Source organism: Chaetodon trifascialis, chromosome 9 (genome assembly GCF_039877785.1).
Source record: "Chaetodon trifascialis isolate fChaTrf1 chromosome 9, fChaTrf1.hap1, whole genome shotgun sequence".
Taxonomy (NCBI): Eukaryota; Metazoa; Chordata; class Actinopteri; order Chaetodontiformes; family Chaetodontidae; genus Chaetodon; species Chaetodon trifascialis.
This window is the reverse complement of record NC_092064.1, coordinates 23,431,420-23,454,615: the sequence shown is the minus strand read 5'-3', so window position 1 is coordinate 23,454,615 and position 23,196 is coordinate 23,431,420. Positions and strand designations below refer to the sequence as shown.

Here is a 23,196-nt window from a genome sequence, read left to right as displayed (position 1 = left end):
TGTCAATAAAGAGTACGATTTGAACCAGCTCTGTATTGAAAGTGTCCTGAGACATTTTCTTTTGTGATTTGGCTCTATATAAATAAAACTGAATTGAACTGAAATTGGATTTTTAATAAGTAACAAATGTCCCAAACATCCTCCATCCATTCAATTTGTATACATGCTTAGCAGGGCACCCTGCGGTCTTTCTCTGCAGGCAGTGTACACCCTGGATAAGTGCTGTATCTTCTAGCCAATCAAAAACAGTTGTAAAATTTGTGACTTTCACAGTTGCAAGCTGTGCAACTCGGTGTAGTGTATAATGGTACAGCTACACAAATGCTTACATGTTTCCTGAGACAAGTGAGCTCTCCAAGAAAATCTTTTGTTGAAGCCTGTAAAACTGTAGACTACATGAGAATAAATGCTGATATGTTCTAAGATCAGCGCTGCCATTCTGGTGCCAAACTCTTGCAGGTACATAAGAAAAATAGATCATAGTGAAAAGGTGTCAAGACGTAATAGTCAGACAATCTCACAGACGGACAGACACACAATGACAAACTATGATGATGGAGCCAGACCATGAAGTCTTTGGCACTGATGAGAAGACATGCCAGTGCAGAGAAATATGACACGTCTTACCTGGGACTAAAGGAACCTCTTGGCCTTGGGCCAGTCTGAGCAGAACCATTATGAGGAGGGGCGTGGCCCCTGACCACATGCCATGCATTACGATGCTCACTGTCCTGGCATCACTTGGCATCAATCTGTGGGAGAAAAACATAAAACATTTAAAGAGCGGTTGTGTGTTGGATACCCCTCTGTTCACTGGATGGCAAGAAGAACAAAGGAAAATGGATATTCAATTTATTGTGCAAATTACAATGAAATGCCAGAGTGCAGGAGAAAACAATTACTGCAACAGCATGACCACAATACATAAAACATCTAATTTCTAATGGCATTTAGAATTAGTGAATACAAAGCAGCTTTCATGAGAAATGACTAACAATTCTCTGTGGAGTCCCTTTACGTTGTAATGGTATGCTAGTTGAATCCATAATTCATAATCCTATGAGAGTTCAGTCTCAATCTCTGCTGTTTCTCTTACCAACTATCTCCTTTTGTTTATTCTCTCTCTCTCTCTCACACACACACACACACACACACACACACACACACACACACACACACACACACACACACACACACACACACACACACACACACACACACACACACACACACACACACACAAACAAATGCCTCTGTGTCAAATAGATTTCAGACAGGTGAGACAAAAGCGTCAGAGTTTAGTGGTGTGTGTGAGACGATGCCGCCTTGCTGACATCACCTGCACACAGTGACAGGAACCGTCTGTAGCATGGAAATAAATCTGAGGATTCTCTGGATCAGCCATCTGTGGAACAACCTGTTCACCCTTGTTTGATTACATCCAGCAGGCCGGGCAGCCTCGGCTGCTCCGTCTCCTGGTCTTTCACCGTATCCCTCTCCCTCTCTTTCATGCTTCCCCCTCTGCACTGTTATGCACTATGATTTTCTCTTCGCAGCCCCTTTTCCCAGGCATGACATACCCCTTGAATTGGATATGCTTCAGCTAAAATATGATGGACCTGGCTTTATCGTAAATTCCAAGGCTCTACAGCAGTGACTGAGTCTTGTCAAGCCTTGCATCTTTTGAGACGATGAAGAGCGTTAACATCGACTCTCCACGGTAAAAAGGTGAATGCATGCGATAATGAAAGTGGGGAAAATGCTCACTTTGCAATGGACACTACACCACATTTTTGTTCTCCTCGCAATCATGTGTTAAATGTGCCTTTAATTCTTTAAAAATGTCCATGTGTTTTAATGCACGTAACACCAAATGAAACCACTATTTACAGCATATTACTAGCAGCTTCTTCTCTTCATGCCATCCTTTTTCTTTCTGTCTCTCTTGCTCTCCTCTGCAGGAGAAAGAAGGCACAAGCATACCAATTTGCTCTTATAGCTCTTTTTTTCTCTTATCTTCGGTTACTCAGTGGACACTCTTGCACTCCTTTGTATGCATTTCTTGTTCTCTGAATTAGAAGAGCCTGAAAGGGCTGTCTGTCAGATCTCAACCATGGGGAGCTCATTGTTGCAGGGGGTGTTATCATCACCTCTCATTCCTCCTGTGTCACTGCAGAGCCAAAGAATTATATGTTCTATTTGCACAATTGCTCCATTTGCATGTGATGATGACAAGCGTATTCCCAGCTAAATGTGCGATAAAGAGGTTCCTGCGGTTAGACTGAAAGATTCCCGTGCTTTCACTTTGCCTGGCCACCTGAACCAGCAGCACGCCGATATCCTGGAGGAGCAGCAGGCTAGGTTCCTCCATTTTTCGCGATAATTGTGTCAGATAAACTCACTGCATCATCCTCTCGCAGGCAATCTGATAAATACGCAATTACCAGTCAGCGGATGGCTGTGACAAGTGGCCACCAAGGGTCTTTGGGTTGGGAATGTGGGATACGTTGAGATGGCCTCCTTGACCCAGAAGCAAGTGGTGCAGAGCTGGGTTTCTGATGCAACTCATCACCCTGTTCCAATTGATTAATGAATTGGCAGATTAGAGATAAAGAAAGATTTATTTGAGCCCTCCCCTCTAGAAACCACAAACATGTATGTGAAGATGCATCACAGTCCAATCAATGCTTATTCCCCTGTACTCATTATCAAGCCCACCTCCATCAAAGAAATGAGCATGTTTTACAAGACTTGTTTCAGTGGCCTCCTCTGCCTTCACTACAAATTCAGTACGAGAGGAATGAAAGGCCCTTATTGTCTCCCTTTATCTGACTCAATGACTGCTGAATGGATTGAAGCCAATTAATCTGGCAGTGACAAGAAGCATTACTGCTGGCTCAGTGACCAACTCCCACAAAAGACAGGAACCAACAGCAGAACAGTCATTGCCCACAAATTGATTTTCAGATGCCTACTAAACCAAGGCGATGTCATTCAAAACCTGCGGTTTCTCATTGTGACTCCTCCACACGACCCAAGCAGCTGAACTCAACAGAGATGAGACAAGAGACAAGTGTGGACAAGGTATCATTGTTACCGCGGATGAACACACACACAACTTTTCCCATTTATCTTCCAAACGCCTGAAGTTCCTTACTGAGATGTGGTGCTCATATGCAGCATCCTTGAACCCCGACAAAGCTCAGATGAAATGTTTAAAAGGAGGATTTGCAGGCAACTTAAGGGCAAGCTAGTTGGAGGCCTCTGAGAATATGATTGAGCTTCATGTTACCTCTGACTGGGACCTCTACTCCTCTCTGCTTAATCTGTTTCCCTTTCATCTTCTGCCTTTGTGCTTCTGAAGCACACTGCACATTCTTACACTGTCAAACCAGAAGCACGGCAGAGTAGGAAGCAAAAGTATGGAGATGAAACAAAGAGGGCAGGAGCGCAAATATTGCAAGTACAAACATACTGAAGAGCATTCTACAAAGTGGCCATTATATTAGGCACACCTGTGAAGTCTAATGCAATCCAATCATACTGCTCTGCAACAGTTGTTAAAAAAATTGTACGTTTTTAGCATTGAGGTGATAGTGATGGTGTTGTACACTATATGATTACATTCATAATGTAACTCTCGGTTAACTATTACCTCAATAAAATAATTATACAATCAAATTAATACATTTCCAACAATATCAACTTTGTGAAGGTAGAATATTTGACAGAGCTGTTGTTGGATTGTATATTGTTTTGCAAAAACAACCATCTGAAAAATAGTTTCAATTTATGTAAATATATTAGTCAAAAATTACATAACACTTCAGCAGTGTCACATGGCCAAATCAACTGGGTACTGTCCAAAATTCTGTATTTTTAGTACAAAAGTCCCACTGGTGTTTCTTTCTTCTGCAGTGCAGGGATACATCCTGTTAGTCAAATGCAGATTTGTATTCAGGACACACCAGCAATAAACCTACACACGACCAGCAGGACAAAGATGCCCACTTGATTTTGTCGACTCATGCTGTTGGGTACTAGCTTTGCTGAAACAACTGGGAATGCATGTTTGCACGGAACGCGGGCTGCAGACATTGTCCTTAAATTAATTAAAATTAAATCTTGTCGCGTTAAAAAGGAATCACTTAATGACAGTTACAATCCAGAAGTATAAGCAGAACAGGTCTGCGTTCTGCATCTGTACTGCTATTCTGCCTTTATTCAACATAGCTGGGGACACCTGGAATTGGATTGCCTGCATCACTATTATAAAGTGGGATTTGTTGAGCATTTGTGCAGTACTTTGCTTTGCCGAACAAGAACGAAAGTCACGTCTTTACAGGTTCTTTACAACCAATGTTGCATTTTCCTGCACTGCTAGTACTCACCCACTCACAAGACAAGTTTTGTGAAATTCAAGTTCAGTATTAACTTCGAAGTTTTAGACCCCAGAGTTCAGCATTAACGTATGCCTCTATAGCTCTATAAGAGTCTTGTAAAACGCAGTTGCAGGTACAGCACCGGAGGGCTGAAAAAAGAGAGGGCACAGGGACTGCACACCGTCTGATGAATCATTGGCTGCAGTTCACTGTGGGAGCAAAAACATACTCATTTAAACAACTCTTTTGAGGACCTGGATGCATTATTATTTCTATGGGACTAGGACTGGGTTGTGCTATTTATAAATCTATTTCTAGGTTTTTGTGTAGTCCTCTCTATTTTACTGAACAAACAATTACTAAATTGGGTTGCACCATTAAGACAACAACCCTTCACACCCTTTACATGTCTATGTATGACTTTGCTTTATTATATGCATACTGCACATGGAGAGATGTAAATATGTATTTCTTCATGCAGCTAAGAGCAAGAGAGACATCTCATATCCTGATCTGGTTGTTTCATTTAACCTTACTTGCTTACTAGTAATTTCAGGCATATTGCATTATCTCATGGAAGATAATTCCATGGTGCTTAACTAAATCTTTCCAGTTTCGTTACCATTCAAAGCCTGTGTAGTCAAAATGTGACTAGAAATAATGATGATGTAAACAGCCTTTAACTCTTATATTGTAACAGTCTGCTGCGAGTCCAGTTGGTCCAGATGACTGGTCTAAAAACAACTAATCCTTATGAAAGATGTCATTTGTGTGGTGCTACCTATTTTTAATCAGAGATGATCAAATCTCCACTTTTAACTTTCTAATGATTCCAGATTTAAATCAACAAACTGGTGCAACCAATCTAGAGCGCTTGTCCAAAGTCACACAATAACATGGATGAGAGAGCAGTAGAAATGAGGGGAGTTTTTCTTGAAGCACAGTCCCACATGCGAATCTCCTTAAGTGTGCGTTGTTGTGCTATGTCAGCGTCATGTTTTGATGGATAGTTCCTGTGCCTCTCAAGCACTGTGTTCTCTATGTCAGCATGGCTACTCCTTCCTCATAAAAATGCCAACGCTGGATTAAGCATCTCACATTCACAGTACATTATGGCCCCTCACTTCATTACAATAAAAGGATTAACCTGCCTGGGATCTGCAAAGTGATGGGTGGGGAAGGTAGACGAGATGTGGCTGAACTGTCCTTCCCCTTTAACGTGGCTCGCATCTCTTGTGCTCCTCCAAGTTGAGCTGCTAATCATGGGCGCTCCTGTGGGGGCCATGGTACAGACTGTGGCAGCACACAGGGACCAGAGACAAATCTGAAGCCATTAGGACGCCCTGCAGTTGACTTACATAATAGCATATGCTCCATCCATTCCACAGGGAAAGACCTGCTTCACTGTCCCACTTTCTCTTCAACACTTCTATCTGTCATGTGGTGTAGCCTCGTCACTAGAATTGTTTTTAATGCTGGAAATTATTTTGGTGTGGCCTAGATGGAAGTTTTATATTCTGGGATCGAAGTTAAAATTTCTATAATTTAATAGGGGGAAAGGGTCTCTTTATCCAAAACTGGCGAAATGATGGAGATATGAGAAAAAAGTCAAATTAGAATAAATTAGAAAGTGCCGAAAGCACTCCAGCGTGACTGAGGAGATGGGCCCGGTCACACGAGGCCTCCCCACAGCGATCCGTCGTCTCATGAATGTGATCTGTGATAAATTAAAAGCTGATTATTTCTTGGAGGGAGAAGCCAAGCGCTTGGCCCCCAGCCCCCTCGCTGGCGGTGATGGATTAGTCCACAGTCTGCACTACGGACCTGTCCCCACTGACTGCACAGCCGTGGACGCCACAGGCCTAAGTGCCTCCCACCAAGATGCCATATATGACAACTCTTAATTTATTTGAATAAATGCTCCGGCATCTCTTTAAAGGACACTTCCATTTGTTCATGAGACAGATGGATGGTTCTTTGATTTTTTTCTAAAGTAATATTACCATACAAGCATCCAACCCTATTTAGCACCAATACACTATATAGACATATTTTCAAAAGCTGGACAAGAGTTAACTATTCCCACAAACAATGATAGATTTTCTGCTGTCAAGAAAACTGGGATTTATTAAATACCAACCCAACTGTATTCCACTTGAGCAACAAGAGCTTATGGACGGTAAACTTCATGATTGAAAGCAGAATGTTTCTCATGTTTTGTGTTGAATTTCTTAGCTGTAACATGATATGCACCAAGAGCAGCATGACGGGTGCAACAGACAGGCTGACATGCCCCCCTATAAAAGGGTATTACTGCAGTCAGGGAGCAGCAGGCAGCTGTAGGTTCTGTGGCCGAGCTCAGGTGCACAGTCCATGAGCTTCCACGAAGCTGAGGTTTTTACATTATTGTCCCACTCTCATGTGTCCTCACCACTTTGCCTGGGTCGGCATCATTTGGACGGCCTACAGTGCAATTTGTCTGCAGTGATTGGCTCTGCCCGAGTGGGAACAAAGGCGGTCAGTCTGGCTGTTGTGTCTTTTTGTGCCTCATATGTCAGAAGTCTGCAGCACAAACAATGCAGCAACTGCTGAGAGCACAGCAATCATTATCTGCTGTTGAATGGCTGTCATTATCCTGCCGCAATCATAACTCTAATTACAAAAGTTGCTTTGTAAGCAGGTGGATTATGCAATGTTAATTGCTCGTGCACAATGCAGCAGGCACATGTTCAAATGCCAGTCACCATTGTGCCCTGCACAAAAGCAGCGCGGGTTTTACCCTCTGCCATATGTAAAGCAACGCTACATCCTTTGATGGCTGGTTTAAACCCTCACGGTACAGTTACATACCTTCTTGTCGTTAATGATATTTCATTGATAATAGTTGTAATGAATCACACTTTACTTGATTATCTGACATGATCCAATATGTCTGTGCTCATAGCTCTAATTGATGAACCTCATCCCATAAACTGGTGTATCTCATTACTCAATCTCATCTATATTATCAGCTGTAGGAGGCTGACCTTGTAGGTACAGCATGTTCGGGACTTTAGACAAAAACACTTGCCTTGTTCCTGTATATAGATACTTCACTGACCTGGTCACAGCCACCGTAAAAGGAACCAGAAACACATTGTGGGGATATGATTTTAAAAATCTACAATTAAAACTGATCAAAACTTGACTTAGGCAGGCCAACCATTGTACTAACCTCACATTTTACTTCAAGGCTAATGAGCATAGATTGTAACCCACTTTCAGTGCTGAATTTTTCAACACGCAAAAGCAGCAAAGGCGTTGACATTTGCATTTTGTCGCAATACAGAGCTGAAAGATGTGAGTTCACTCAAAGATTCTCTAAACAGAAGCTAGACACGGGATGATTTTCCCCAAGCACAGCAACGGCAGCCTTTTTTGCATTAATCACCATAAAGGTGCACTTTACCAGCCCCACTCTGGCAAATTAAATCGTCAGAATAATATCTCCATCATTGCTGTATTTCTGTGCTCTGACACAAGCATCTATCTGGCTTTGGAAAGCAGTGCAGCAGGGCCTGCCAACTCGAAAAGATCTGAAACCACAGAGCAATAAAAAGTGACATCAGCAATGGGAAAGTTAATAGTGTGTTTCAGATGCACTTTCTGGAGGACAGGAGTAGCAGAGGTTTCATTCACTGTAAGTGACAGTGGCTGGCAATCTCCCTCTGCCTCCCATATGCCCTTATGAATTTCAACCTGCTCTCTGTAATAACTTATAAATAGGTAAGGCTTCCACAGGGGCCTTTGTGACAGACTGTAACGTTGGAGCATCCACTGCATTTACAGTCTCTGTACAGATCATAGTAACAGCTTGTTTTGCTTATTCATCTATTCAATGCGATGTCTGATTGCAGCTGGCAGTTCCCTCGTGTTGTGCATTGTAAGACGCGTCACAATGATGGTTGTGTAAGGCTGTTTATTTCACATGAGCCCATTTCTTACTTTGAGGAGCTCATTTCAGCACAGCTGTCACAGAGGGCCTCAAGCAGAATAAACAGAATACAGAAACACACAGACAGAGTGATGACAACATGACTGCAGGCGTCTGTTTCAAATTGGGCCACAGGCACATTTTCCTCCAAACGTTTCTTCCAAAGTACACGTTCTGCTGCTCGTTAATAATCTGACATACCTCTTATTGCCTGTGGAGTGAGTTCTATTGCATCGTTTATCTTTGCAGGTAAAGTAAACCTGATTGTCATCAGGGCATTATAGTGTAAGACAGCTAATTCTGCAAAGAGAGACAGACAATACAGATGCCTCACTCACTGTTATACTATAAAACACAGGCTATCAGCTATTATGGCATCAGTACTCTGAGTCTGTATTTATTTAACAGTACTCTCAAGAAACAGCTAAAAGTGAAGAATAAAACACATTTATTAAGTGATTTATTCCGACTTACAGCACCCATCAGACATTATTGATCACATGTGTGCTGAGAGCAGGAACGGCCAATCAGAGGTTGTTGGTTCATGCTTAAAAAAAAACATCCCTACATTTTACTCAGTCATATCTTCTGAAAAATGTGTGATTACACTTAGAGGTGTTTGATTTGTGTGAAATTTTAATATCTCCAGTAGCAGTTAACATACAAACCTAATACATTTATTTTCTCTAAATATATCAGAAGGGATGGAAAAAAGGCTGAAACAGAATCTAGGTGGAAATGAAACGGGTAAGAACTTATTTCATGATAAAGAGAATTTCACACCGAGCAACAAAGATGGATAGAAGCTAAATCAATGCCATCATGAATTCTTATTGTTGGCAGCTCTGATGACATCATCAGGCTTTTTCATGCCGTATTTTTTGGGTTATGTAGATCTGGGCTTGGAGACTTAGAGTTCCAAACATTGGGGGTGGAGGATCTAATGAAAGATCAGCAGCATCAGTCTTGTCAGGAAGTGGCCGTAAATGATAAATGTTTGCAGTCAGGTGACAAGACGTAGTCTGTGTAGGAAGAAGGTCCACAAAGCAGTGGGCGTTAACACTGGAGAGTTGCTTCAAGTCGATTTAATTTATTTTTAAAGCATGACCACAACCGGTTCTCTAACATTAAACAGGTGTTTATTACCATTTCCATGATGATGAAGGTCCTTGAAAGTACTTTTTTCAGCCTCAACCATAATCTTACCCTAAAACTAGCGAAGTTGGAGCATCAACAGTTTGAGAAAGCACCGACAGATCTTGCTAATAGGGATGCAAGATCAGAGAGCGCTCCTGTGAGTCGTTTGAGAGGGCATGTTTAATAATTTGGAAGACTTGTTAAATAAAGTTGCTGTTTTGTTACATTATGGGTAAGTCATGATGTCTCTGCCTTTGCTGCTTTGAGTTTGACCAGTCTGTCTCGTGAGTAGGCCAAGTTTGTGCATGTGTGATAATGAAATGAAATGTAGTGCAACACTAATCTGCTGGAAAGCACCTTTAACCTACTTAAGAGATCTGTGAAGCTCTGTAATTGTGAAGTTGAAGTCAAATGGAACTTGATAGATTTCCTATATCTTATATAATGACGTGTAAGTGTAGAAGTGAAGGATTTTTACTTTTATCTTTCACTACAAGTCCAGAACTTTCAGCCAAAAACTGGCCCCTGGTGTCAAAAAACCCTTCAAGTCATACTGTATATCTCAGGAGATGAACTAGTTTAAATCAAAGCTGTGAAATTGGTACAGTTCCTCCTTTCCCTTGCAACATTCAGACTAGTGGCCTTGCCAACCCGTAGCGGAAAGACTTTTACGCTCCAGCAAGCAGTAGACAAAGATCAAATGTGTGATATGAGACATGAAAACTATACAGGGATAAACATCTGCAGCTGCAAAGATCGCCACAGAGCAGGAAAGAAAGGAAAAAAAATCAGGTAGATAATGAGAACACAGTGGGTTTGAACTGCCTCTGCGCTGACAGACAGGAGCACTGGTCCTGAACATGTACGTGGTTCAACAAGCCTCTGACATGGTGAGCCCTTCTCCTCGGGACTGTCAGCCTTCAGCAGAGCACATCATCTCTCCATGAGGATTTCATCACATTAGCCTAAGCCAGGCGCACAGATAGGCGCGGCAGCAGCTATAGTGTATCAACCACAGGCAGACACACAATCACCAATTAGAGCCATCACACACACTGTAATTAGCAAGACTGACTGATTTGAGCTTGTGTAAAATGTATTCATATTATCCAGATTACAAATAAGCACATTCATCTAATTAGCTCGCATAGCTCACAAGCTTAATTAAAGTTAATACATTATGATACCCCAAAATCCAGAGATTACAATGCTCCAAGGTTCTAGTTAATTAGAGCATTCACACATTGACAGGCAGGGATCCCAGCCTCCCTCTCCCTCAGCCAATTAAAAGTGAGGGTCAAAGTGGGCGAAAACTTTCTTTCCTCTGCGTTTTTCTGAGATTTTTCTACAAGCATCTTCATACATGAATGCGCTCAAGGTAACATTCTTCCTACTCCTGAACACTTGTTCTTCTGCCAGAACATCCTTCAGTCCTTCCCGTCTTTGTTGCTTGAAATGATACTACCAGCCAAGTCAAATTGGCAATTACAGAGCCTGTCATCCGCACAGCTCCGCCTTAGTGTTTGTTTACAAAAAGCTTACAAAAAGGGCATTTTCAGATTCCTCCCTCTGTATTTATCTTGACTGTGGCAGGCGAACACGGAGAACACTGAACTGAATATTCATTGTACGGCAGAGGACTTTCACACTTCGTGGAATTAACTTTGCACTCACATGCTCTGCGAGGCTGCATTAACATAAAGTGGATCATTACAGTATTGCGTGGCTACCGGGCCAGCTTCGTTATTAATGGGGGAGGGGGGGCGTGCATCTGAAAAGAAAGCGCCCACGTTAATTTGTTGTCAGGATCTGGGTATAAATCAGAAAGAGCAGAATACTGCCTCCTGAGATGTTGCCCTTATTACTGTGAATCTCTTCCTCTCAAGAACGGGTAACGCCCACACTGCACTAAAACGGAGACACACATGCCTGCACACACACTGAAATCTCCACTGTTTTATAATTTCAGAGCATATGAGGACAGAGGGATCAAAGGAATAAAATCACACTGTATCTCCACATCCATTAATAAGATATCCGGAGAGGAGTACGGTGCAGACAAAACATTTGATTGCAAAATTTGCACACCTGAAACAACAGTTTGACATTTTGGGAAATGCCCTTATTCTCTTTCTTGTTGAGAGTTAGATGAGAAGATTGAGACCACTCTCACATCCATATAATATATATCTGCAGCAGCTGGTTAGCTTAGCATACAGGCTGGAAACAAGAGGGAAACGGCTAACCTGGTTCTGTTCTAACAAAATCTACCTCATAGCTTCTCTAAAGCTAATTAACACGTTAAGGGGTAACCTCACAGAGACAACAAGACTTTAGGAAACTCCCTGCCAAGAAACAGTAGGTCGGAAGAATCTGTTACCTTCAGACAGAGCCAGGCTAGCTGTTTCCCCCTGCCTCCAGTCTTTATGCTAAGCTAAGCTAACTGTCTGCCAGCTGTAGCTTTAGATTAAATGGACAGATGTGAGAGTGGTGCCAATCATCTCATCCAACTCTCACCAAGAAAGCAGATAAACATATTTCCCAAAAAATTCAAACATTATATGAACTCTATAGACTATACTAACAATATACTAATCCTTTAAGAGGCAATGACTGTGTATTTATAACATCAGGACAAGTGTATGTATCATTTCATATTTCTCTGGCCTAGAGAGTGTCTCAGGAAGGAGGCCAACCAGTTTTGAATATGCGCCGAGTTGAAGAAATAGAGACAAGGGGCTAGAGAGGTCCAATCTTTCAATTTTATGGCTTGACTACTGATTTTGTGCTTTTTTTTTCTTCTACAGGAACAATGCACATTGATCAGCACTGTGTAAACGTGCCATTGTTAGCCAAGTGGATAATTCTTAAACGCTGTCCCTCAGCTAGATGTTAAATTGTCCATCATAATAACAAAACAAACATGCAAAATCGTGACAGAAAAACACATAGCAGCTACATAAAAGATGAAAAGCTAAACCAGAGTTATGCACAGTAGGAAATATATGGAACAATCAGGGCAGGCGGGCATGTTTGTCATGTTGCCATATCTTTTTTAAGCCTAGCCTCTAATTTCCCAAGCTGAAAAAAAAAGTGTGTAATGCTGTAAAAGCTTATATTACAGAATAATGCTGCCAACAGTTATGGATATTGATTAAATCCTCTTAAATGACTTCTTAAAATACACTTAAAGCACCTGGTGTTTGACAAACCTGAAATATACTGCAGTGAATCGTCATTTACTGTCACAAGGTCTTTATCTTTTAATGCCGTTAAATGCTCATAACACCATGGCAATGCTCGAGTCAGAGATGCTCTTCTATTAAACGTTTGCTGATTTGTTTTCGAACTTCAAGGACACGAAAGATAATAAAAAATATATAAATATCATCACTTAAGTCGATTAAACAGTGTAGATGAGAAAGAGCCATCCATGGCAATAAGACAAGCTGAGGACTGCAGGTGTTTCTATTGATAGCGTAGCATTAAAGGTACAAAATTCATATGTCTATGGAAGGCTAGCATGATCCAACGGGTAAAAGGGGAAAACATACACAATATCTGTCATAGTATATAATTATATCCAAATGTACATAAATAACTAAAGTATTTTTTGTCATGTTGTCGCTTTGTTGGCATAAAAAGCATCATTATTAGCACAGAGTTAGCTTGCTAGGTTGTCAGTAAATTGCCAGTAAATTCAGTCAATCTCATCTTGCATTGAAGAAAAATTAAGAGATCAAAAGATGATTTGAGTTAGGTGAAGCATTAATTCATTCAGGATCACTTTGTTGGACGTTAAGGAAAAGGCAAGATGATGTGAGTGAGACAGTAAAGACAGAACTCAGTGTAAGTTTTATGATAAACAGAGTTACAGCAGGCAAACGGCTCAAAAGACTTGCTAAAGCCCTTGCATGCTAAAAGATGCAAAAGCTGTGTGAAAACAGGTGCACTTCCTAAACAAAGTTACTCTTTGCTAAATTTAAGAGGCAATTATGCATTATATCAGCGACTCAGTAAAACCTGGGGCTTTGCCATACTTGCACTGAAGCAAAACGGCACTCCTCTAAGGCACAAAGATATCAACTTAACTGACAGTGACAACTCTGCAAGACTTGGAGAGACAAAGTGACTATTTTCCGAAGATGACAGCACGTTGAGCCATATTCATCATCATCAGGGATGGAACAATGGAAAAGACACCCATGATGATGATTTTCAATCAGACAACAACTAAAGATAGCATGCTACTAATAATACACTCAATTAACACACTGATTGAAGTTAGTGTCAAGCTCCTGCATGATATACTGTCGTGTTGGTGGACAGTGGTTTGCATGAATTAGATTTTACCTTGCATGTGTAAGGTATCCATGTTTGCTTCTCAGACACTGTCATACTATTGTCAAGTTGGATTTATTGCTTTAAAGATTTTCTTTGTTCTGCTTAGTTTCTATGGCTTCAATAGATGTGAAGACTTCTTCTTTAAATCAACAGTTGAAGCAAAAGGAAACTATTGAAAAACTGGATCAATGAAAAAATACATTTACAAGACTGAATACCTTAAAAAACGAGAAAAAAACACAAAATAATCCAATGATACGTACACATGTTCCTGTACACTCACCGAAATGAAGGAGCACATGTGCACACAGACAAACACAGACACACAACCTCGCAGACAGACTCAGAGGGTATTCCTGTCTCCTCCACCCTGATGTAGATGGATGCCCCTGGCTGCTGATCCTGAATCTACATTAGGTCATTACGATAAGCAGCGTGGCCCAACGAAGCCCGCAAAGAGGAGGGAACAGAGCAGCTTGGGAGGAGAACTACTCTCCCAGCCCTGTGGGGAAACAACCTTGACACAGTCATCTGTCTTAGTTACACAGGAGTTAGACCTACTGACACACAGACAGAGGAAGCGGGCCAGCCCCTGCAATCGCTGCTATGTTGTTATGATACTGCATTAAAGGAACTAATAGAGTGCATCTAAAAATATTGAAAATATCACAAGGAGAAAAAGAGGTTTGGCTGAATATAATGGATGACAAAAGCATTAGGGTGTTGGGGGTTGTTGTTTCTTGGTCAGCTGCTGGCAAGGGTGCAGCAAGGTTAGAAATAACCTCGCTTCAACACAGGTGACTTCTGACCCTGGGCGGCAGGTGAACGTAATATGGGGAGGTTGAGGGTGGACCAGGTCACGACAGAGAGACATACAGTGATGAGAGAGTCTGGGGAGGAAGGGGGGAGAAAAGGCGGGACAAGGGCGTCGCTGCAGTGAGCTCTCACTCAGTCACCCCGGGGCTGGCTGTGTTTACGGAGCTGTCAGTCACGTGGTGAGGCCTCGCCCAGGGGACCCGGGCCACCAGGGCGATGAGAAAATAATAGCTCCTTCTGTCAGAGCTTCGAGGGACAGGGGTCTGATGGACACCACTGGGAATTGGAGCCAGCCTCCGGGACACATCCCGTCCTCCACTTAAATACTGGCAGGATAGACACACACACAGGACAAGGGGGAGCAATAACATACCAGTCTCATCAGTGATATCAATATCCATGCAAAGAACCCTCAATATGCGTGACGTCCTTGGCGATATTGCTGAGAAGCTGGAAGTGAAGGCGACCAAGTTTCAAGAAGTCATTGCACTTGTAAATTAAATAAACAGGTTAAGATAGTTTTAGGAGGTCTTAAAGGATGATGCAGCTTTTATTTTCCTTTTCTGGAAAATGACCTTAGTGACAGTGTTGCTGGTGACAAAGGACTTTCTTGGTAAACACTTTCAGTGCATTTTCAAAACATAAACTTGAAGAAGCAGCTTCCAGGAAAAAAACAAAATACTCATGAGCCCTCTCAATAATTGGATATTCGCTCATTGTCCCCTGCGTGTGATTTTAGGACAGCATGGCTCGCCAGTACAATGTCAGTCAACTCTAAAATCTCCAATTTCCAAGCATGCTTGAATGCATTGACAAGGAGTGTTCACAGTGCTCTAAATCCAACTTAAGAATAAGGAAATCCATACAGGCAAAAAATGTGATTGAATGATCTCGAAACATTTCCAAGCGCAAGTTAATTATTGATGATCAATGGCTGCCTGGCATGAAGGAGATCAATCTGTGTTGAAAATGTGTGTTGGAAGATGATCTTGTGTGAAGTATACACAATTCGTAGTGAATGGGGTTAAACTCCTGATTTGCTTCTAAAGCAAAATAGTGCCAGACCTGACCTAAGACAGTGAGGCAGACTTCACATAAAGACTGCAGCGTAGAGAAATACAGTCTCGCTGTATAGAAGAGCTTCAGTCTGGCCCTCGGTGATGAGCGGGATTGGAAACCACTACTCCATCCATAAAATCTGACTTTAAATCAGGCTGAACCTCCATTAAAAGGGTTGAAAGATGGCCTAGTGGAGCTCATCATTAGTACAAACACTCAGAAATCATGGGGTAGCATCTGTTTTCTGCACATCCTCCCACATCAATGCTAAGAGCAGTAGGCCTCAGGGAAGGGGGGCACACAGAGGGCTATTCCCCTGTCCCTTACCATGAATAACAATCTCTACCTCCAGGTAATTAAAGGGGACAAACGATGTTCATGGGGCCACGCCAGCCCATCATTAAGCAAAGCAACTATTGCACCGGGCATGTGTATACACATGAGGAGAAATAGGCTCTTCACACATCAGTCCAGGGAAAATAATGGCCATTGATTTTGAGGAGAGAGAAGGAGAGGACAGAGGGAGAGAGTACATTTCACTATATCTATTACACAGATTAACCCATGTATCTTTTTATCTACCTGGCTCAATGCAACGCTGCACATTTTCTGCTTTGTTCTCAGCTGCCTTAAATGGGGCGTCTGCTGCCTTTGTCTGTGCCGGGAGCCTGGACAAGACGCTGTGCTCCTTCCTGATAACTTGGCCTCTGCTGTGGGTTACCACTGATTCTGCACACACACTAGAGAGACTCGCAGAAACACACAAAAGCAGATGTTCATGCATTCTCACCGCTCAGATTATTCACGTTCATGTATGCGGGTGGGTTTTTACATCATACAAATGAATGCGCAGGCACACGCAAACACCGTACATATGAATTTGTTACAAAATTAGAGCAGAGCAGACATCTGAGACACAGGCAGACAACACTCACCAGCCAACTGTGTACTCTTCCTCATCCCATTTGGAATTGGGTATTGACATCAAACACTGTGCCGCTGCTGAGCATGCACAATCTTTGCCACCATGTTTAAAGATACTGCATAAGACAAACAAGAGCATGCAAATAATAGCCTGCATCCTGAATCCACACACATGGACACACTGCGGCAATGACCTTGTGTTTTTGTGCTCTTGATGGATTACTTATCCAGTCTTGTCATTGCGGTGCGGCATAAAAGGCACATTATTTGTAATATTATGTATGTTACAGGTAACACATAGCACACGTCAAGACTGGCAGTTGAGGGACTCTCATCCAAAGCAAAATAACTACAGTGGTTAGCTGGTGATCAGTGATATCAGAAGAACTGGAAAGGCATAAAGTAGAGCTGGAGGAGGAGGCAGAGGCAGAAAAAGAATAAAGGGGAGGACACTACTCTGCTAAACTCGTTCCTCATTAGACATTTGCTGCCTCATTCCATATTTCAGACTGTGTCCGAGTACAGGACGGTCCCAAATCAAAAGACACTTTAAAAACCTCAGGAATGAAAAACACCCCAAGTACAGCTCAGCGCCTCCCACTGAGATCCAAGCTGTTTTATGACTTTAAAACCTGCTAAATAATGCAGCACCTTACAGCAGGAAGAAACACAAAATAATAGACCAGAGATATCCCACCAAACTCTGGGTAGTGTGGGTCCCTACCTACAGATGTAGGGGATGCACAGACTGTAATATAGAGTTATCATCACAGCATGGTAGAAAACATCATATTAAATACATGGGATGAAGCGGCCACTGAAATTCACTCTTTTTTGATACTACAACTATTCATATTAAAGTCGAGGTTTGGACTCTTAGGGTTCTATTCCACTCAGAAAAGCTGGTGAGCTAGGCTAATTAGGCTGAAGAAATAAAGAAATGAGTGGAGACTACATAGCTTAGCTTGCTAACGAACAGAAGCCGAGAACAGCCGTGCTTGCAGTTATTGTCTTTTTCAATTCTGTGTCGTCATCTCGAGCAGGTGAGCTTTGTTATCTAATTGAGATAATCGAGCAGTTATCACGAGAAAACAAAACGTCTTTCCTCCCATTGCTTATGTTTAGCAGAGATCAGCGGTGCCATGCCGGCATGCACAGATCGTGTCTTGATCGTGTCTAAGCTGAAAATGTTTATGTGGCTACAAATAAAGTTAATAAAAGTCCAGGGTCTCAGTCAACAGGTGTTGTAGGCTTGGGGAGATGCCCTTAATAACATCTTAATAGGCTGTATTTGAGCAGTTGCTGGCTGAAGCAGAATGTGTTGGTCAACCCCTCATCGATGGCTCCTATGAAATGAGATTATCTGCTCCAGTGATCTAACTCTAAACCAAACGCACATTTTTAAGGTCTCCATAATTATCCCATGACCTCCAGAAATCTGCCTTTTGTTTTCTCGAGATAGCAAGATAGATGAACCCGTTACAGTGTGAAACAGGCTTTGTTATCTTGAGATAACAAAATAATTAACTAGTGATCTCAAGATAACGGCATTCAAAAAATATTTCCAAGCGACGCCGTTCTCGGCTTCCTTACTAACGTCTGCATAGGAAGCCACTTACTTTTCATGGACATTATTTCAACACCTGCAGAGTCTGCAGTTCCTCCATGCTACAGAAAGGAGGGGTTTGTCTTGTTACAATCAGATGCCAAAGGACTGACCAAAGATTAGATCGTTTTGGTGATTACAATTTTAACCAAATCCAAATATTCATTTAACTTAAATCTTGACTTTAACCTTCGGCATAACCCAAACTAAAAATCTCCTCTGTGGTGCCCAGCATCTCGAGGTTGACAGCGAACAACAAAAGCTTTTTGAATCCACAAAATGCTTTTCTGAACATTTACATGTATCTGTAAGCTTTTCAATATACGTAAGCCTTGTTCATGCTGAGGTGGCTCACAGGCCAGGAGCTTATCGCCCAGTGCAGGGGCATGAAGCAGCTTACAGCAGGTGTACAACACAAGCCCCTGGATAGGACAGCAATCTATCACAAAGGCTTACTCCCAATATATTTCCTTTAATGCTAAGTGGCAAGCAGCTCAGGACTGGCAGCCATTTTTTAGAAATATTTGTTACAGTGAGGCGCGGGACTGAGCGTCTTAGTGCCGACTACTACTGATGAAGATCATACTTTACATGGGTTGCATTACTGTGACTTGTGGAGCAGTAAATGCACAGTTATCCTGAGAAATCATAGAGTACAGCATCAGCCACATTTTCTATCTTTTTTATTTCACACTTTATGGAGTTGTACATCGGTATGACATTACAGATGTGGGAATGGAGCAAATTCCTCTTCCATGACTGTATGTTCATACACGGTAAATAGAGGCCAAACTGGCTCAGCAAACAGGGATAACTGACAGCAGAAAATCAGTGATAGCCCTCATGCATAAAACCACAGCCATATCAGCATCCCCATAGCTTGAGATGTGTTCTGCCCTAACTGGAACTGGCAAAAGTCTGAGTAAGTGCTTGAAAATTACTGATGCATGAGCTATCGGCTAACTAGCTGTGCACATACAGGCAGAGTAACTTATGAGTTTTTGTAGAGCAATCTTGCAGGTACTTAACAGTATTAATCTCCATGTGCTGCAGATTGTCTGTTTGATTTACACAACACTGAATCTCCTTGAGAGCCAACAGAAGATATCTTAATCCACGCCTTTGATCACCGTCTCCTCCATCCCATCTCCCCCTCTCTTCGACTCCACTGCATCCACCCTCCTCTTCTTGCCCTGTTGTTGTTGCTGCTCAGTTATTCTTTATTCACAGCATATTATTCTACTGATGTCCTCGGTGCATTCGAGGATTCTTTTTGCAGCATGACAAATCAACATAAAAAAAAGGAAATCACGATTGAAAGAGGAAACCGTTCCCATAATTAGGCTGTAAAAAATAATTAAATTATTTGCATGAGGAATAATTGTTGAATTAAATAAAAATTCAGAGCTGGTTATTATACACCATTGCCTCATGGCATACAGTAAGTATAGAAAAAGTAATTAGAAATTGTAATCCGCTTCCAGTATGTCCCCACCTGCTGATGAATGTCAAAATCCGACCAGCAAACATGCCCCAACTCCCTCTAGACATGACTAATTGACTTGCCACCATGGGTGAATGACATGCCATCCGGAGGGCACCATAATGGCCGTGTCATGAGGGAATGATGAGACCTGCCGACAGCTAGCAGCGCTCGACCTTTTGCATGTGAGGTCGGGTGTCAGAGGGAACAGGATCTCCCTGTTGTTGGACCCACAGCCTCGGGGGTCTGCGGGGATGAGCCACAGACGACGGGGAACTGGAGCTTTTCAATCAAGCAACCTTGCAGGACAGTGACTTCATTCGGAACGGCATTGAAATGAAAAATAAAAACAATAAAACAGAACTCAATCGTCAGCAGCCTCAGGGCGCTCAAACATCTTGAGGGTGGAGGGAAGATGAAGGAGAGTGATGGTAAACTTCCTCTTTCATTTTCACCAAACAAATGGTTATTATTGTGTTCTTTCTGTAACAGACATGTTTTGTGGGTTATAAATATTTCTGCTTTTGAGTGCAGGTTTGTAGCATTCTTTAGATATATTTCAGTCTTGTATACCAGTGAATAAATGAGAAAGAGTCTTTCTACAAACATGAAATGTGACCGCAAACACTGTCATAATTCTGCAGCACACTTCTGGGGGATTTATGAAAGAAACGTCTGTGTGCCTTTCAAAGAATCTTTATTCACACATTAGTTAGTGTTGCTGGTTTTGCTCACTGGGTATTAATGTCTTATTCATTTTCTGCCTCCTGTCTTATTTCCAAATATCACTAATCCTGTTAGATGAAATCTATTAATGTTCTGCTTTGGCTGCCACACACAAAATTCCAAGTCTGCCCATAAGCCCCAAATTTGCCATGAAGGCATATCTGGTCCGCCTCTCTGGATTAGAGAGATTTACCCAGGCAGCCAGACATGTGTGACCAGCAGTTCACATTGGGCAAAGTCACCCGTCCCACAAACAAAAGCAAGAATACGCTGCAAATAAAGCAATTTCCATTTCTGCTATTATTCTCCTTGAATATGTGCCTAATTTCTCATTCATTTCTATTATGTATCTGATCTCGGTTTTTGGACTTAATTAGTGCCATCTCGATCCCGCGTGATATGTCATATTCAGGATGAGGCCACGACAAAGAAAATTACAACGTACTGATGTGCAGACCAGATGTGCAGTGAAAAGGAAAAAGATAACACTGCACCAAAGAAGCAAAAATGTTATTGAAAAGCATTTTTTCATTGTCATGTAATAAATGGAAAACAATCACAAAAGAATAATTGATAACTTAATGGAATCATGATAATACTGCAGAGAGAGTCTCAGCCAGATAAAATCACCTTAAAACCGAGAGGCCTTGCATCAGGAATATTCTTATTGTCAATAATAATGTATGGTTGACATGAAAAAGAAAAAGTCTCAAGTGAAGCTTGATGTTTTTTCTGCAAAATAGGCAGAAATTGGGGATGTGTTAAAAGCCATCTCTCCCATCACTGCAACTGACGAAGATAGCAAAAAGATTAAAAGAAAGGCTCTTCGCTTCTCTGGGAAAGTGAATCAATCCGAACCACAGTGGCAAACGCTGCCAGAGACCGGTAAGAAGCACACAATACCACACAGGGATGACTACAACACAGCCTGAAGCATGAACAGGAGGAGGAAAATATGAAGCAGTGCCACAGCAGCAGCAGCAGCAGCAGCAGCAGCAGCAGCAGCAGCAGCAGCAGCAGCAGCAGCAGCAGCAGCAGCAGCAGCAGCAGCGTGGACGGCACTCCACATCTGTCCACAGGAATCTTCACAGCCATGTTGTAAATCTCAGAGAAGTGCAGAGCGTTGGATTAGTGACAGTAGCAGTCACAGAGAGGAGGCTCCTCACGGTGGGTGACAGGGACCCTTTACACCTGAGCTTCTTCTGACAACACATGAAAAATACACTCGTCTTCCTCTTTACTTTGGCTGGTAAAGAGAAAGTTATGGACAATATAAAATACACTGAGGTGCAGAATGTTTCACTATTGTGTGCAAAGTATGCGCTACAAGTTCATGATAAGTGGAACACTACAGCAAAGCAGGGGTCCATGAAAAAACTGGCTTCAGCATCACACTGTTACATACATTCGAACATAATATCTAATTCTAGAATAAGTAGCCTCCTGATACCCAAAATGTGACTGCTGGAGTAAATTAAAGAGAGATACAGCTTCTCACTGGCTTTCACTGAAGGGACGCGAGCTTTTAGAACTGCTTCTGTTTGATTCATTGTCCCTCACTGTCCGGTGCAATCCTTGCTGAGATGCTGCTTTCAGTGCGGCAAGGCTGAGTTACGTGCACCCCCCTCCCTCCCCCCCAAACCGTGGATCATTCATTCCCTGCAGGCTGATAGATAAATAGCCTGGTAGCGTTAAATCAGAATTCTTCTCAGAAACATATCTGCGTGCGCTTTATTCCTGTCGACCTTCGCCAGTTGGGAAACTTTCAGCACCGCAGACAGGGGACAGCTCCGCCAGAGCAGCACGAGCGTCCTGTCAGTCAGTCTGTCAACAGGCTGCCTTGACAGGTAACAGACACACCTGTCAAATCACAACAAGACACGACACAAGCTGTGGAAAGAGCGACTGTTTTTTTCGCGGGACACCATGATATGCCCTAAGATAGATCAGATCACATACAAGATTTGCTGTTTGAGTATTTTGTCTTGCGCACTGTGGGGACAGAAGTCTGTCTGCTCCGGATTTGCGTAAAGGCACCTTTACGCATAGCCTAATGCGAGCTGGTGCGTCTACGCTGTATCTATAAGCAGTACAACTGCAGCCGAGCCTGTATGAATCATGCAGAAAACACCGCACAGCCAGCCTCCACACTGGAAGAAAGACCAACACGCAACATTTTTTAACCAAACTGCTGCGCTCGTCGGAGCACTTGCAGCATTCTTTCCAGACACACGTGAAATCCAACTTACCTCTCCAAAACGATGCAAGGGCTGCCGCACGTGGTTGTCCCTTAACAGCAGAAGTGATCCATACCGGCAAGTCCGTGAAACTTTTATTCGCTGCGCTCGTTGTAGAGAAGGAAAACCGTGGAAATGTGCAGCCTACAACTCCGAACCGGGCGACTTGTGCGGACGCTGGTTATCCTTCTCTTTTTTAGGAACAAAGCATCGGAAACTCGAACCAAAGCAGTGTCCTCTGATAAAGCTAATCCTTCAGGGTGGAAAAAGAAAATCCCGTGCCGTTATGTACAGTGCAGTTAGTGCAGCGGTGGAGAGCCAGCGCATACAAATCTGTCCATGCTTCTCCTGCAGGGAGCATCCGCGTCAGCCTCCCTGGGTCCTAAAGCTGCGCTAAACTAATGACAACGGCATCGCCGTCAGTTCCTGTCAGACTGGAGCCTGCCAGCCTCTGAAAATCACTGGTTCTCAAATGACAGCAGTGAGAGATGCGTTCAGTTCTTTACTGT

The 23,196-nt window shown here is 42.5% G+C and overlaps 1 protein-coding gene across 1 annotated transcript in view; it reads right to left on the bottom strand.

Annotated features, from left to right (window-relative positions):
* The window catches only part of robo1 (roundabout, axon guidance receptor, homolog 1 (Drosophila)), a 218,383-nt gene extending 195,450 nt beyond the window's left edge, over positions 1-22,933 (bottom strand). Inside the window, exons 1-2 of the mRNA XM_070971046.1 lie at positions 22,700-22,933; positions 628-752 (exon numbers count right to left, since the gene is read on the bottom strand). Of these exons, the coding sequence (XP_070827147.1) occupies positions 628-748 (121 nt within the window). The 5' untranslated portion in view covers positions 749-752; positions 22,700-22,933. The remainder of the gene's footprint in view (positions 1-627; positions 753-22,699) is intronic.
* Between the last annotated feature and the right edge of the window lie 263 nt (positions 22,934-23,196).